General features: G+C 36.4%; 1 protein-coding gene across 1 annotated transcript in view; it reads right to left on the minus strand.

The window, feature by feature from the left end:
- The window catches only part of LOC127862517 (uncharacterized), a 70,846-nt gene extending 53,610 nt beyond the window's left edge, over nt 1-17,236 (minus strand). The window contains exons 1-11 of the mRNA XM_052401677.1: nt 17,113-17,236; nt 16,565-16,777; nt 14,092-14,225; nt 13,563-13,671; nt 12,602-12,783; nt 11,544-11,666; nt 10,992-11,103; nt 10,439-10,611; nt 7,953-8,063; nt 3,665-3,721; nt 2,811-2,934 (exon numbers count right to left, since the gene is read on the minus strand). Coding sequence (XP_052257637.1) covers nt 2,811-2,934; nt 3,665-3,721; nt 7,953-8,063; nt 10,439-10,611; nt 10,992-11,103; nt 11,544-11,666; nt 12,602-12,783; nt 13,563-13,671; nt 14,092-14,225; nt 16,565-16,777; nt 17,113-17,203 — 1,429 coding nt within the window. The 5' untranslated portion in view covers nt 17,204-17,236. The remainder of the gene's footprint in view (nt 1-2,810; nt 2,935-3,664; nt 3,722-7,952; nt 8,064-10,438; nt 10,612-10,991; nt 11,104-11,543; nt 11,667-12,601; nt 12,784-13,562; nt 13,672-14,091; nt 14,226-16,564; nt 16,778-17,112) is intronic.
- Between the last annotated feature and the right edge of the window lie 1,138 nt (nt 17,237-18,374).

Consider the following 18,374-nt stretch of genomic DNA (forward strand, 5'->3'; position numbering starts at 1 on the left):
CCACGTTACCTAGGGAAAAGTATATAGACATACATTTATTCAGGGTGGCCCACACCTTATCAAAGGGAATGTTCATGCTCTGATAGGCCATCGTACCTAGGGGAAAGTATATAGACATACATTGATTCAGGGTGGTCCACACCTTATCCAGGGGAATGTTCAAGTTCTGATAGTCCATCGTATTTAGGGAAAAGTATATAGACATACATTGATTTAGGACGGTCCATACCTTATCTAGGGGAATGTTCAAGCTCTGATAGTCCACCGTACATAGGGGAAATATACATGTATAGACATACATTGATATAGGGCGGTCAATACCTTATCTAGGGGAATGTTCAAGCTCTGATAGTCCACCGTTCCTGGGAAAAATATAAAGACATACATTGATGCAAGGCGGTCCATACCTTATCCAGCGGAATGTTTTAGCTCTGATAGTCCATCGTACCTAGTGGAAAGTATATAGACATACATTGATTCAGGGCGGTCAATACCTTATCCAGGGAAATTTTCAATCTATGTCAGTCCACCGTACCTAGGAGAAATTATAGACATACATTTATGAAGGGCGGTCCATACCTTATCCAGTGTAATGTTCAAGCACCGGAAGACAACCGTACCTGGGCAAAGTGTAGACGTACAGAGGACTACATTTATTAAGAACATGATACTGTATTATCTCAATGTACCGTTTTTGTTTTGTAATTGATTGATTGAATTGATTTGCTGATACATGGAGTCGAACGTTTACTCCGCTTTGTTCCACCTTATTGTCAGACATCAGCACGGCAGTACATTACGAGAATACACAAAATTCTATAGTTTAACCTGCACAAAGATGTATCGAACTAAGCATACAAATAATATAGCACTTTATTACGTTATATCCGGCGTTTGACTATTGATCAGTATGCGCATCGCGTATGGTGCAGGAGGATTCCACTTTCTTATATTGAATAAGCCGTTGTTAATACAGGTTTAAACCTATAATAATATTAGATAGGTTCGAGTAATAACTTTGCATTTCGCTAATTACCCAAGGGCGATGGGGCTTCCAGCAGTGTGGCAACAAAATAGATGTTTGCAGAGTCAAAGTTGAACGTTGGCGTCTGTAAGCGGATGGGTTGCACGTGCGTCAGGCGCGAGATCGTCTGCGTCACCGCGCGCACAAACTGGTTCTGATACTGAGCGATATTTGATTCCCAGCTTCCTGCAAAGATGAATTAAAATGTGGCTACAGAAGAAGTGCTATACAATTTAATTAATTCACACTATTGTAATGTTCTAGTTTCATACAAGTTGTGTCAATCTTTTCAACATAAGGAGCGTTAATTGAAAGTTTAACGTTATACCGGTTCAACTGTAAAAATTGTAATACATATGGTCATGCATTTTTCAATCGAGTTGATCAGTATGTCGCTTCTATTTAAAACAATCAATAAACGTCAGGACAAGAGCTGTCAGAGGACAACGCGCTCGACTATTCGAGTGCTTGACAGGTATAACGTAACCCATCATGGGGAAAATGTTCATATTCAATAAGGTCAAGGTAATATAGTCATATTCTAAGTTGAATAGGACCATAATTGAAACATATTGATCCCTTATGGTTTAAAGAAGTTGAACTGTATAGACGATTCTGACTTTAGGTATATTTTCCACAATCTATTGAACATTTGTAAAGACACAAAACAAACTAATAAGATTTTATTTCAAGTTTGAAAGCAATAGCTTGAGTGGGATGGTTGGACTGTCCTTAAAAAATAAAATGAATAAATATTCGTATTGTTTTTACCATGTTTTTTTTTTTTTTGGGGGGGGGGGAGGGGGGTTGGGGGTGGAGAAGGGGGTATAATGTGGGTGTGTGGTAATTTATTAGATTATCTTTCAAAAATAGGGGAAACAACTTTTTTTTTGGGTGGGGAGTTTGAATCAAATCTGATCATAAATAAAGAAGTTATGGCAATTTGAACAACATTTATTAATTTGACCTTGAGAGTCAATGTCATTCAAAGGTCAAGGTCAAATTCAACTTTCTAAGTAAAGTACCCACATGATAGTAAGAAAGTATTTGAAGTTTAAAAGCAATTGCCTTGATACTTATAGGTTGGGGTCATGTTGGTAAAGAAGTATGCAAAATATAAAAGCAATATGTCAAGGGACTTAGAAAATATTTAAGGTGGTACACAAACTTTAACACAGATATATCAATAATATGCATATTCTAAGTGGAAAAAGGGCCATAATTCTTACAAAATACTTTATAAAGTTGTCTGCTTTTGTATATAGGTTGGGCCATGTTGGTAAAGAAGTATTCAAAATATGAAAGCAATGTGTAAAGGGACTTAGAAAATATTTGAGGTGGTACACAAACTTTAACATAGATTTATCAATAATATGCATATTTTTAGTGGTAAAAGGGCCATATTTCTTACAAAATGCTTGATACAGTTGTCTACTTTTGTTTATATATTGGGGTCATGTTGATAAAGAAGTATGCAAAATATAAAAGCAATATGTCAAGGGACTTAGAAAATATTTGAGGTGGTACGCAAACTTTAACATTTCAACGCTCACGCACACGGGAACGGGAACACCGACGCTGGGGTGAGTAGGATAGCTCTACTATATATATTTCATACATAATAGTCGAGCTAAAAATACTTTTTTTAAATACTATTTCAGGAAAGCGCTGTCTGACTAGGGTCATGATAAGCAGCAAATATTTTCATTCGTTTTAATGCGAGAGATTAGACGACCATGGCAGTGTATCGATTTAATTGTCCAATCAGTACTCCGCAGCCACCTACCCGGCCACTCCATGGTGAAAGATTTCTGTGAGTTGTCGTCATAGCAGATGGTGACGTCGAACCTGTTGTAGGTAGGGTCCTCTGGCACCCAGTTGTAGATATTGTACGTTTCTCGATAACCTACCTGAAACCACGTTAAATATAACGCGTTATTGAAACTTGAACGAACAAATAGTTTTAAAAAAGGATGGACATATATTATCAGGGTGCAGTATCACTGACTTTGTTGGGTTCACAATTGAACGGTAATGGATGTAAACTCAATCAAATTTCTGTGTTAATACAGAAATATATTATATAATATATTATTAAATAATATATTATATGCAAACCTGTCTGCAATTGTATATAATCATGGCACAATGATATCATTTCTTATCAAACTACAAATAATTAAACAAATCAGTACGTTTCAAGATTTTGCTGGTTTTTTTTCAATTTCGGTTATATTATCATAACTTATGATTTTGTGGCTCGTTGTTCGCCAATTAGGTCCTTGCGATAATAAAAGGTCATAATAAATAGTGTAAAATGTTTTTCTTCTGCTAATGCAGCTTAAGGTTAACTATGTGTATACTCATTAAGGAAAAATATATACTTGCAATCCTTTTGTAAATATTTATGAATGGATATTTAAAATTGCAATGCGCAGGTAAATGTATATGAATTGACATTACAAAACTAACAATGGACTGGTGAATATCTTTGAATTAACACTTAATTTGCAATGCGCTGTATAAAGTCGATGAGTGGATATTACTTGCAATTCGCTGAAGGAATGCCTTGACGAGTTTAAGCTGATCGTGGCAAAGTCTGAAAAGTATTTTAAATTACAAATATGTGCTATACATCACGATGTCGGGTGTCGTAATAACCAGCTGTACGGGTGTGGTCAGGTTGATCGGTGAATCCTGCAATTAGAAATAACACAATAAGGCTGCTAAAATGTAATCACTTTATAACACGGATTCATGAATTTGGCGTAAAATACCTTAAGATCCCAAAACCATTGATTTCCATTGAAACATACCAAACTAGATCCAGAATGCTTGGTTTTAATAACGGTCTATTTCGTTTTTTGGATCATCCCGTGTTATCCAAATCGGGACGCATGACTATTAGAATAAGGATTTTTTCTCCAAATAAAGAAGCAAGACAATTCAAATCACGGTACAAACCAATCTACCACAGAAAGCAAGAATATCTAAATCAGGTAACAAGACTATCCAATTAGGAAGCAAGACTATCCAAACCAGGAAGCAAGACTGTCCAAATCAGGAAGCAAGACTATCCAAATAAGGGAACAAGACTATCCTAATCAGGAAGCAAGACTACGCAAATTAGGGCACAGGGCTATCAAATCAGGGAACAAGACTATCCAAAGCAGGAAGCAAGACTGTCCAAATCAGGAAGCAAGACTATCCAAACAAGAGTTCGCAGTCGGAGACATATGCCCCCCCCCCAAACAGAGCTATGACCTAGTGACCCCAATTTAAATTTTGATCATCTACTGTCCAAGGCCAATGCACATGGAAAGTATCAAGTCACTCGGTGAATCAGTTGGCGAGTTATTGATCGGAAACGATTTTACTCTTAATGTGTAACAGTAACCTTGACCTTTGACCTAGTGACCCCAAGTTTAATAGGGATCATCTACTGTCCACGGCCAATGCACATGTGAAGTATCAAGCCAATTGGACAAGTCGTTGACGTGTTATTGATTGGAAACAATTTTCCCACTTAGTGTGATAGTGACCTTGACCTTTGACCTAGTGACCCAAATTTCAATAAGGGTCATCTACTGTCCAAGGCCAAAGCACATGTACAGTATCAAGCCAATCGGTCAATTCGTTGACTAGTTATTGATCGGAAATGATTTTCACACTTGGTGTGATAGTGACATTGATCTTTGACCTTGTGATTTCATTTTCAATAGGGGTCGTCTGCTGTCCAAGGCCAATGCACATGTGAAGTATCAAGCCAATCAGTCAATTCGTTGACAAGTAATTGATAGGTAACAAACTGGTCTACCGAGAGACAGACCGATCGACATCCAGCAAAACAATATACCCCTTCTTCTTCGAAGAAGGGCATAATAAGGGAACAAGATTATCCAAATCAGGAAGCAAGACTATGCACATATGGGCACAAGGCTATCAAAATCAGAGAACAAGCCTTTCCAAAGCCGGAAGGAAGACTATATCGAAGTCAGGAAGCAAGACTATCGAAATCAGTAAGCAAGACTATCCAACTTCGGAAGCATAAATTTCCAAATCAGGGAACAAGGCTATCCAAATCAAGAAGCAAGACTATCCAAATCAGGAAGCAAGACTATCCAAATAAGGAATCAAGACTATCCAAATCAGGAAGCAAGACTATCCAAATCAAGAAGCAAGACTATCCACATCAAGAAGCGAGACTATCCAAATCAGGAAGCATGACTATTCAAATCAGGAAGCAAGACTATCCAAATCCGAAAGCAAGACTATCCAAAACAGAAAGCAAGACTATTAAGATCGGGAAGCAAGACTATCCAAATCAAGAAGCAAGACTATCCAAATCAGGAAGCAAGACTATCCAAATCAGGAAGCAAGACTATCCAAATCAGAAAGCAAGACTATCAAGATCGGGAAGCAAGACTTCAAATCAGGAAGCAATACTATCCGAATCATGAAGCAAGACTATCCAAATCACGAAGCAAGACTATCCAAATCAGGGAACACGACTTTCCAAATCAGGGAACAAGGCTTTCCAAATCAGGAAGCAAGACTATCCAAATAAGGAAACAAGACTATCAAACTCAGGAAGCCAGACTCGGACAGCAATACTATCCAAATCAGGAAACACGACTGACTCGATATACAATTCATTACCTGTAGTAAAGGACAGTGCAAATTCAATACAGATACGAAAATAAACATATTAAATCCTGTTAGCTTACCCCATATTCTTATTCCTCTTTTCAGTACTTAGAGATCATATTTATTCACAAATCATATTGTTTAAAAAAGAAACTCATTTTTCGTACGCGTGCGATTGAGATATTGCAATTTACGCTCACATCTTATCCTTCAAATATTCAGAACGGTTTATGATACCATATAGTGCTTTTAGCGTGAGTAAATACTTCTTTTTTGGCCACCTTCCCCCCGTTTTTCTTTTCGTCTGTTAGTCACTTAATCAAATGGTATATAAACACTCGTAGAACCACGTTATTGCGCCCCATTTGATTTCTTGTTATTATCAGCAATCTGCAAGAATTATTCATGATATAAGGATTTCTGAGACGGCACTCAACGGGCTATCAACGGATACATATATTTAATGAAATACATCGTTCTATTGATGTTAAGAAAGTGCTAAATGTATGATACTCAGTGATATATCCAAGGCTTTTTATCGAGTTTGGCATCTGTCTTTTGTTAAATCTCGCACAAAATGACATGAGTGGAAAAATACTACAATGTATACAAAGTTTCTGTAGTTTAACCATACCCAAAATATATGTGTTGGCGCCTCTTATTCCCAGTCATTAAAAGTAAATGTCGGTATTCCTAAAGGCTCAGTATTAAAGTCGTAATTTTTTCGATTTACTTAAATGTTTTTGCCGACAAATGTCTAAGTATTTCCAGTTTGTTGTTTGGTGTAACCTCATTTTTATGTACTATACCTTAATAAGCTGATCGCGAGTGTTGATTGTAATCACCACAAAAAATTGAATGCAATTTTATGTATTATTTGTTATAAAAAATTGCTTCGTAATGCACCCATGTCTGATAATCACAAACATCTTATTCTGGCTTTGTTTATCACATTAATAACATTTAGAAATCCGCTTCGGAAAAACTGTCAATTATGCGGCAACTTAATACTATATTATATTAATACGACAAAGTGATTCAAAAGTAGCTTATACTTATCTACTTGCTGGACAGGACTTCTGATTTAAAACTATCATAAACTATCATAAACTGCATGTGATAAAATAATAATAATAATAATAATAATAATAATTATTATTATTATTTTATTATGATAATTTAAATTAAACTCTCATATGCCGAATGATATTAATACCAAATGTTACTATTGTGTTTTAGTGCTATCTTTTTGTGAATGACATCATTTGTATGTAAATGCAAGGTTTGTCACCATTATAATATGTAACTACTTCTATACCAAAGAAAAGACCATCCATAATTTAAAGAAAGGAGATCTAAGTCTTTTTCCTATACATGTAATTTCATTTTGTATGTATGGTTTAAAACATATTGCATCAATGTCATTATTTTTGGTGAAAAAAAAACAACACGTTTTAAGTTATGAATTCTCCACATTTAAAATGTGACCAATGAAATAACATTCTTCTGTGAAGATCAGCACGTCGAATGTTAGAATACGCTTGATGTGAAGTTCTTCGAGACAACACGTAACATAGATGGCGATAGAAAACCGAATAAATTCATATCACCATATGCATACATTCACACGCATTTCGCAAATTCTAGTCATTAAATCTCAAAACGTCATTAATTTTGTTTTTTGCAAATATTATTTAGATACCAAATTATGATGTTTGCATCATAGCATGGTAAACATGCGATAAATGTGAACCAAGTTCATGTACGGTATTTTCTGCCTGATATTGTTGAAGGGCTATAGCGTCGCCCAATCAGTGCGGATAGATGTTTTCAACTAGACAGTATATCTAAGGTGAAAAAATTCAAAGGGCCATTACCTTAACTTAAATACACCGACGGTATGCAAAACTAGAGTTGGTACATATCAATAATTTTAAGTTACTATCGGAATCAAGTACATGAAGCGACTACCAAGATAAATAACAAACAATGTCTGTTATGCTTATAATTTCTATGACCAAAACTCAAGCCGACCACGACATACTGACGTTTTATCCAAATAGTATCAGGCAAAACGGAGAGCAAACGCAGGCAACTTTTCTCACCCATTTGTGCAGCTAAAAATCTAAATGAAACTCGCTCAATAAGTGGATACTTAGTCTTCGATAGAGCTTAACTTCCAAAACAGACTGTTGAAATATAAAATATTTGCATTCTGTCTAAACTGCACCAGCTTTATATAACTTCCTTGACAGTTTGAAAGCCGTTTCTAATAACTTACAGACCAGAAGTAGAATTCGAAGGTCGACGTGAAATTTATGGAGATGTTGGGAAGTGTGAAGTCCGTCCGCTTGGAGATATACACGTCACAAAGCATTCCTCGAACAGTGCGCTGAAACACAAAAAATGGGAAACACAGAGGAGGTAATCACGTGACAAACAAGATAATGACGTCCATGCCAAGACAGGTATTTTTCGCCGTTTTTACGCTTTATTACTTGCATTGATTGTTTAAATGTCGCTCACCTTTCAGCCATACCAGCAAGAAAGTTTCTAGCGTTTATTTCGTATTAAATATTCACTGTTTATCTCGACTTGACTCGCTGCAAATGTTCTTAGCGTGAGCTGTAATTTTGTGACCCGCTAAGAAATTTTGAAGCGGATAAAATCGGATATAGAGCGAATAATAATACGCTATAAACGCTAATCCCTTTCTTGCCGATATTGCTGGATAGTGAGCGGCATTTTTACAATTAATAAAATTAATGAAACGGCGAAAAATTGCTTTCTCGGCTTTGACGTCGCCTTCGTGTTAGTCGAGTGCTACCCCCTCTTAAACAGCATGACGATGTATTCCAAGCAAAAATTGTATATATTTAAAGTGAATAAAATAATATACAACTACAATGTGAAAAAAACGATCTTTACACAATGGTACATGAGTGATTGCTAAGCTAACGTCTAGCACGAAATAATGCTTGAACAATTCAACCGACTTAACTGAGGCGACTTATCTAACCGAACTGCACAAGTAACATCTTTTGCGCATCATTTTCAAATCTCTGGAAGTAAGATTGATTGGTTGTTTTTAGGGATGGGGATCGTATCGAAAAACGGTATTCGGATAACCGCATACAGTATCCGAATATATTCGGATATCCGTATACTTTTATAGGTAAACTACATAAGACTACAGCCAACATCACTACCAACATCACAAAACTTTGAATACGATATTAAGCACCTTTAACACACAACTGAATAAAACAACGCGTTTATATGATTAACCAGGTTTTCCGAAGGAAAAAACTGGTTATTAGATTGGCGAATGCGGGCGGGCTGGCTGGCTGGCTGGCTGGCTGGCGGGCTGGCGGGCTGGCTGGCGGGCTGGCGGGCGGGCGGAACAAGCTTGTCCGGGCCATAACTATGTCGTTCATTGTCAGATTTTAAAATCATTTGGCACATTTGTTCACCATCATTGGACGGTGTGTCGCGCGAAATAATTACGTCGATATCTCCAAGGTCAAGGTCACACTTTGAGTTCAAAGGTCAAAAATGGCCATAAATGAGCTTGTCCTGGCCATAACTATGTCATTCATTGTGAGATTTTAAAATCATTTGGCACATTTGTTCACCATCATGGGACGGTGTGTCGCACGAAAGAATCACGTCAATATCTCCAATGTTAAGGTCGCCACGACTAAAAATAGATTAAAAAAAAAACTTACAAAGGGGGTTAATTTTGTTTGTTCATTTCAAAAGTTCAGTTTGAGTTTTCTCCCTTTATCACATTTTTGTTTAACAATGAAAACCAGGTTTTGTGACAATTTTGTCCCTTGTTAATTTATTAAAATTATTTTAATTATACACAATATATCAAAGAGGTAAAATACGTTCGTAAAAAAATCGTAAAACTGATACAAACTCAGGCAAGCTAGATATTTTACATTATATATATACATTTAGCACTGGTAAAGAAATTCGCACAGGTAGCTAGCAGTACTCGACTTAATGATTGCATATGCAACAGTGAAGAAAGACACAGCTTTATTTACATTGTGTTTTTTACAGACAGAGATTGGTATTGACAAATTGAAAAGCAAATGAATGTACAGAGCAAATGTTTGCAAAAGGTTGCACCCGTTAAGTAAAGACCAGGAGCCTTTTGTCGTCAATTGTCGTTCAAAAAGGACCATAAAACAAAACACGAAGGTGCAAGCGAACAATTAGCCAACTAGGCTATTATCGCCATATTGATGGGGGTACTGTCATTGGCGCCCGTTGAGTAACAGTCAAATTTACGGATGTATGATAGTCTGTCAACGATGTCTGGTGAACTGATTAACGTCGAAATATACGTTAAGGAGCATAACGTGCATAACATAAGGGTTAATATCGTTTATTTACGAATTCGGAGCCCCTTTTTGTTTGTATCCTGATACTTGACCAGAATTCGGATATCCATATATTCGTTACCATCCCTATTTGTTTTGGCCAGATGTAAACGAAACAAGAATGAACAATGTGTTTAAATGTTTTTAGGTTTCGAGATGTCTTTGAAATCTGCTTGAAAAGAAATACGTTGTAACAATTAAAATATTGTGCTTGGAAATGTGAAATTTTTCAACACTTAACCTCATTGATTTCTATGTAATAATATATTGAAACGTGCTTTGCTTAATAGAATATCCCATTTGAGACTTACCAACTTATAATGCTATACAGTAAACATGTCTTAATATAAAACTTTAAATACTTGCTATATACCTGTCCCTCATACGAATATGTCGTGTTATCTAGGTAGAGGAGCTGGGATGCAGCCTTCATGTGGATGTAGAACTGCGTGTCGGGCCTCTGGGTGACGGAGGCGTAAAAACTTGCGTTCTGGATTGGTCTCACGGAGCAGTTGCCTTGAGTCTTGTCGATAGCGTAGGCGAAACCTTATTAGAGTGATGTCGTAACATTTAGTTAGATTTCGTGGAATTACTGTTAAATGAAAATTAAATATGCATGCTTTCTAACAATTATCGTTGTTATGTGTAGATTGTATAAGCATCCTTTTTATTATATCGCAGGTACATTTTTTTTTGCCTTAAAACGTGAACTACAGTCAGCCATTAAATAAAAGAGGACTTAAAAGTAATTTTACCATCATCAGGTATATCGATTTTGAAGTACGAAATGAGCGCGATTGACTGAATAAACGGGCCTATTCAAATAAGACAAATTTCGTTTGATTAATACGAATTTTTTAACAGACCCCTAAATTAATTGTTAGGCTTTTTAAGTGCTAAACACATTGTACATCAGTCGACCTTACCAGTGCTATAGTCGTGTATCTGGGTGACGGGGTTGGTCGTGTAATACGGGTACCCAGCGCTACTCGGCCGGTAGTCGAACCTGACCAGCTGGTACGAGAAGTCGTAATAAATCTGCAAAGCGATTTTCGAAAAATACTTTGAATAGCTAAACTAATTTCGGATACTGTTTTTGCTATTAAAGATACCAAAATATTTTGTTAGTGAGTTTTACGTTGCTCATCGTATTATTGTAACAACGCTTGTTCAGCTTTAACTAAAGCGGTGTGATGGAAATGGTGTCCGTCAGGAGATCTTAACATTAATACCTGCTCTGGCAGAGTTTTGGTCCGGTTCTGGTATGTTTACATGAAACGGCTTTGAAACTGCTTTAATAGGCATAGGGCTGTCGACAAAACTGGACTTAAATTAACCTGAGAACAAGTATTTTTAAACTTCAGTATTACGTAAACAATAAAAAAGGGCTCGATTAGGAATGCGCTCCTCTAATAATTTTCACTATTTTTCCTTTTGATTTTATAAAAAAAGAGTGTTACCCCGACGATCTTACTTACATCCGCACGTGAGACCGCTGCATTGACAGAGTCGACGATCTCCAATCGGTACGAATACTGCGAAGTCAGCTGCGGCACAGGCTTCGGGTCTCTACGGCCAGAGCACATCACGCCTTGAGGCGGCTGTAAACATGGTATAAGGGTGTTATGAAACAGGCAATATGGCTACAATTTGATCACAACGACATCTTGCAGTTGCAAACACGATATCTGGGTGCAATGAAATATCAAAAAGGGTGTCATGTGCACTACACGCCATGAGGCGGCTGCAAACATGATAGAGGGTGAAAAAGGCAACATGGCTGCTATGTGTGACCACGCCGTGTGGCAGCTACACACACTTTAAATGTGTGTAATAAAACATCAAATACCAGCGTCATGTGCACACCACGCCATGTGTGGGCTGTAAACACGGTATTTGGGTGTAATGAAACGTCGAATACACGTGTCATGTCCACACCACGACATTTTGCGGCTGCAAATACGGTATATGTTTCTAATGAAATGTGGAGTACGGTTGCATTTGCAAATCACACCGTAAGGCGGCTGCAAAAATCCATTGTGGAATAATTTACAACCGTGAAGCGGCTGCAGGCACACGGACTTACGGTGTAATTATAAATTGAATATGGGTGTTATATGCACACCACGCCATGAAGCGGCTGCAAGCACGGAATAGTGGTGTTTTGCAACATGGTATATGTCTGTTATGTGCATATCACGACCTTGTGAGTAATGTGTGTGATAAATCTGGAAATTCGGGTATTGTGTTCACACAAGCCATGTGGAAGCATAAAAACGCGTGTAATGCATTCCTAATCGTGGCAAATAGCAAGCCTTGTGGAGCCTGAAAACACATTCAGAGGTAAAATACTATACGTAACTGCGGTTAGATGTGTCAAATGTATTAGGGGCGATATTTTAAATATAAAACCATTAACCGGCCCGTGCACACTACGCTTGTCGATAAACGACGGAAGCGGAATATGTAATCAACATATTAATATATGCGATATAATATTTGTACGTTAACATTTGAAAAAGTGGTCATGACTTACCCAAAACTTGTCATCGGGAGCCCAGATTGCGTTGCGGAAGTCGAAGTATTCGTATATGTGATGGAAATTTTTGGAGTTAGACCCGTCCACCTGGGGGATGTACTGGGTCCCGTGAATCTCGGCGCGGATGGGAACCACGTTCTCGTTGTCAGGTCCAACCCATGTGAAACTGCTGTCCTGAGCTAATATCAAAATATATCGTTCGTGTGTATACTTCGTATTATATTTGTTTGTCTTTTAATTAAAAGTTTGATTTACTAGTAAACTTAGTCATGAGTGGTTGTAGCTGTCGTTGTTGTTGGAGATGGGATGGTGGCGTTTCATATGATGTCTTATTTAAATGAAGCTGTTTTTTTATTGCATATTTACTTTAAGAAATAATGTTTAAAAAATAACGAAAACTTATTGTGAACTTGATCAATTTATGCCTGTAAATTGGCAACCACCAAAAAGAAAAGGTTCAAATTAGAACCTCTGCATATGTTTAGGTTTAGTCTAGAAAATTGTAATTAAGTATGAACATGTCCAGGGTAAGTCAATACCAACAACAATGATTATCGGATAATGCCGACCTTAGAACGTAACACTAAAACTTAACAGGAAATGCATAAACCAATAACAGATGATGTCCACTGAAAACAACCACAAAAGAATGAAATCTGCTATTGTAATAAAAAAAAATTGACACAAGGAATTAATCCAATGGCATCACTAACTACCACTGGCAAAACATAAGTATGTAAAGATGAACACAGAGCTAAACATCGGCATACTTGATACCAAAAATATTTAACACAGACAATCTAGATGACACGTTGACTTTATCGATACATGCACATGAGCATCAATACATAATATAATCGTTGGCTCTTAAGCACGATTATATGAAGAAACCTGTTAAAAGCACAACTTATGCTTAATCATCACGAAACTATGAACAACTAGTACCGAGTATGAGTACCTGTGAAGAAGAAGTCGAGGGTAAAGTTGGAGGCCAGAATGTCCCAGTACATACACGAGCGCCACCAGGCACACAGGATGCCTCGGATCTCCTGACGGCCCATGTACATCTGAAAGAGATGTTTAAGGCACAATTGATGTTGTAACATCATAGTTTCAATACCTGATTTCTGTAATTTTACCACGTGGTGGCATTATTCAAGTCCTATTAGATGTTTGGTAAGTGCAATTATTTACAATAACCTAGTATTTCCTATGCTTTGTATATAATTGCTGCCGTGCACGGAAAAAGTGCTTAATAAACTTTATTTTTTTATGTAACACTGGGCTAAAGTAATGTGATGCCGTACTTCGTTATCGTTTTGCGGTTGTTATGGTGTCATGTTGCGCTATTTCCTATTGTACTGTATGATAATTAAGATGGTCCGAACTTCAAACATAGTATAATATGCTCTGGGTCTTGTCTTACATTGGCAACATGTGTATTTGAATGACGATTACAAACTGCCAAAGTAAATAGAAGTATCCACCATTCCATTGGCCTTTGCGAACTGCAGTGCCTGCGCCGTGCTGTAGAAATGGGGAATACCAGCGCCGGTCATTTGCATTCCAAACAACAGTTGATTGTCGTCATACTTCAGATCCGTGGCATAGCAGACACCGTCTGAGCAAATAAGAAAATAATTGAAATAAAACATTTGTTACTGTTATCTGAAGCTATCAAAAAATTTAATTTACATAGACGACATAAACAATGGATAGAAACAACACATTTGTTGCATGTATATAATCACTTTCACAATATCACTTACGCAGCAAAGAATTCAAAGATTCCGTATGTGAAATCTGCAGACGCGGTCACGTGACTGCGGGTAAAAGTCTATGCTAAAGCTTTGTTTTTGTGGTGTAATTTACCCCAACACAAACTTTGGGGAAGTTTAAAACATTTTTAAGAATCGTCAAAACAGAAAGTTTATTCATGACTAAAGCATATTCAGCTCATAGTCTAATACAGTTACGCAATAAGCAAACATGAATACGCATGCGTAGCAAATAATTCTTCAGAAATATATGAAATTGTTTAAAATGGTATTTTGTGGTTAGATATTTAACACTTTATGTCCATTTAGGTGCAAATAGCATACCATTATTAGTCTAGATAGGTATATTTAATTTTTTAATTTTTATATAAAGTACATATTAAAACAAAAAAGAACTCGTCTTCAATAATATTCAGTGTGAACAAATAACAAATATCTAGTTTCTTAGACTGTGTTCTTGTCTCCCAGTTTTTAAATTTTGAAATTATGTCTCTTAATTTCGATTTTTCCATGTTATCTTAGTACACGGATCTGAGTTTCAACCTATTTAGCCACTCAACTTTCCAGGTACACATTTCATAGCATCCTTACCAGGGTGCAGAATCAACGTTGTTTTCAGGGGTTTACACACGGGCTGGACAGAATGTAATCATGCCGTTAAGAACTTTATATTTGCAAATATCTCAAGTTATTTAAATACATTTGCAAAAATCTATAGTGCATAAAAGACAGGTTTTCTTGCAGTTTTTTTTAAAACTAAATGCGCAATATCTGCTCAATCAAAGAGCTATATATGTGGAAAGCGTGCTTTCATTTCAGCGCCGTAGCCACGCTGAGGCACACCGAAGCAGTTGCCTCGGCTAAAATTTGCAGAGCAATGTTGACATTACAAGGAAAAAGGAAAATCAATGTCAAATAATAAAATCAATATAAGAATTTGAGGCAATTTAATGAATTAAAGGCACTATGATATTCACAAACAAATATTATCATTGAGTACAATTGGTTCATGAATGTTGAGGCAGATAATTATTTCATTTTAATAACTTCAATTGATGCCAAATGGCTCAGCAAAATGATTAGGAAAATACTTTTATTAAACAAAGCGTTGTACTGTACACTTCGATGTTTCAATCATTGTGGACATCGGAACGTACCTAGCGAGGATCGGGTGTTTTACGGCCAGGTCTGGGTCCATTTTGGACCTAGACACACATCAGGTGGTTGAAGTTTTCGCCCTTATTGGAATTCTGCTCTTTATTGCCGGCGTCGAGTTTAATCCGGGACCGGTTCAGACGGTAAGAATCTTTGTTTACATTAGAATTTTCAAATTATGATATCCCGCGTATTAAACTTTTTTGATATAAAGAAGTTCAAGTCTTTTTTTTTAATAGTCAATGAAGTTAATCGAAAACAAATTCTTCAAATGTGGGATTCGACTGGAGACAGGAGAGTTGAATTAGCGTTCAATAAGATTGATATTTAAAAGTTGAGGAATAATTAAACATGTTCATGAAACATTATTCGCTAAAATGATTGATAGATCTGTTTCTTCATATTATAAGGTAGATCTAATTTATTTTAGTGTTTCAATAATAAATATGTAAAGCACATTCTATTATCCATATACATACTATGGCTTGTATGAAGGAGCTGCGTCTCATTTTTTTCTTTTTTCTATCTGACTTCAAATGAAGTATATGACTTTTTTTCTGTAGTAAAGTTTGTTACATCATTGTCACTTCAAACACCATTTATGGTACCAGAATAAAAAAATTGACAATGAACTTGTAGCAGATTTTTTTTGTTAACTTTATTGATACCAAACGGTAATATGTAGCGTCCACGATTCCGATAATTTAGGTATAAAATGTAGTTTAAATGGCCTTTAAAACGCACCAGAGACGTTCTAGGTATAAAACAATTACGGGGGGCATGCCCCCGGACCCCCCTAGAAGGACCTAAGATATTGCCTCAGCTTAAATTTGGGTCTGGCTACGGCACTGCATTTGCTAATGAAAAGTTAACCATGAAAAAGTAGCAATTGTGTATATTGTAAAAGAAACACTTAGACAAAAATAAATTAATTCCACTTGTCATATTATGTTTAAGGCATTGTCATGCAAATATATTTACTATTCGAACAGTACCGTCTCAAACGCCAGTGACATCACACACTTACTGACGTCATAGAACAGCTGACCGTTGTAGTAGTCTAAGATCATATAGTTCTCTGAATTGTTCGTGATGGTTCTCAATGCGGCGCGCTTGTTCATGTCGTGGAATTCCTCTCCCACGATCGTCTTATTCATTTCAAGAATGTTCGCTTCCACTCGCACTTGGAACGTATCAGGGAACGTTGGCACGGCTGGTAGTACGGTGCCGTTACTTTGCACTGAAGCAGCAATACGAGAAATGATAGTTCATAAACAAATTGGTTCAAAGTTATAAGCCCATACATTCACTGATTTATTTATCATATTTTCAGCTGTACAAATCCACAAGTCTTCGTAATTTTACACTCAGTTGAGCTATTGAATAAGCCGTTAATCGACGTAAATTGAAACTTACAATGTAAATAGGTTTAATTACGTTTTGACCGTGATCAATGATTTTTTTGTTCTTCTGATTCGTCACCCTAATTTTCTTCTTACGTTATTATCAAAATTAAAAAACTGTCCGTATAAACAGTATCACTAAAATTCAACACAATTAAAAACTCACACTTACAATAAGGTGCTAGGATGGTGGTGTTCCTGGGCGCGCATCTGGGGTAAATGTAGGGTGGTGGCGTGGTGCTAGATACCTGACCCATCGCCATCCAGACACACACCGCGAAAATCAATAATCTCCACATCTGCAAATAACTTTTAAGTTACTTGTAATTTAAAGTGCATCTGTTCCAACACATTGGTATCAAATGTAGCCCATGTAATGCATTGTTTACAAATGTAATTGTTATTTATACCTGTTGCTTGGTTCATAATATTCCGACCTACTGCAAACACGCTGCAACTCAAAATAATTCTGTGAAAGAAGCATAAGTATATTACGCCATTAAAATTGTGAATGAGTATAAGAGGAAATTTATAAGAATATGTCATAATTCTAATTTTCATTAGTAGTTTTCGATTGTCAACTGAAAAGGAACTTATGTAGAATCAGTTGAAAAGTTACTGTTAAAAACAACAACACAACTGAATGTCGTACAACACAATTTCGTTAATTTATGGAAAGCATAGCTATGTACAATTCTTTGAATTAGTAAAAGAATCTTAATTTTGAAAACGTTACCACGATTGAATATTTCCAAACAGACTTATGCAGTTAATATTGTCACGATTAATTGACAATTTTAACTTACGGACACTGCTATTGATAGTACAGGAGGCTCCCAGCAGAGATTTGTTTCTGTTTTGGTCTGGGTCTGTCAGTTTTTATCAATGTTTACCTGTTAGTATTGCCCCCGTGAGTTTTCTACAGGCATAAAGGGGCATTATTTTATTATTGTCAATCAGACTTTATGCTATCCTTCAAAAGTTTTCCTTCAAACGCAAAAGTTTTTGTGTTGTATTTTAGGGTTACTGTTTATATAGGCGTTTTTATTTGTTATTAATGTTTCATAATGCTGAAAAAACGGAAAGATATGTTAAGAATCCGAAGAAAAGAAAACCTGATCATGGTAGAAAAGAGAAATTACATCTATTAACTTTGAAAGTTTTTTTTTCAATTTACTTCGTTTTACTACCTATACAGTTGTTCTATAAATGATATACGATAACACACACCTTTTCGCGTTCATCTGGGGCAAATATTGTCTTGAAAACAAAGATAATATGCGTTACAATTGATACAGCTGTCCCAACTTCTCGAAAACTCGATTTTGCGGATACCATGAGCTATAATTAATTTTAAGATCGAATAAATAGATCTAGTTATCACTCACCTTACCGTGAATATTTACGATCATATACCTAACGAGTTGTTCATAA

Source organism: Dreissena polymorpha, chromosome 16 (assembly GCF_020536995.1).
Source record: "Dreissena polymorpha isolate Duluth1 chromosome 16, UMN_Dpol_1.0, whole genome shotgun sequence".
In the NCBI taxonomy this organism is placed as follows: domain Eukaryota; kingdom Metazoa; phylum Mollusca; class Bivalvia; order Myida; family Dreissenidae; genus Dreissena; species Dreissena polymorpha.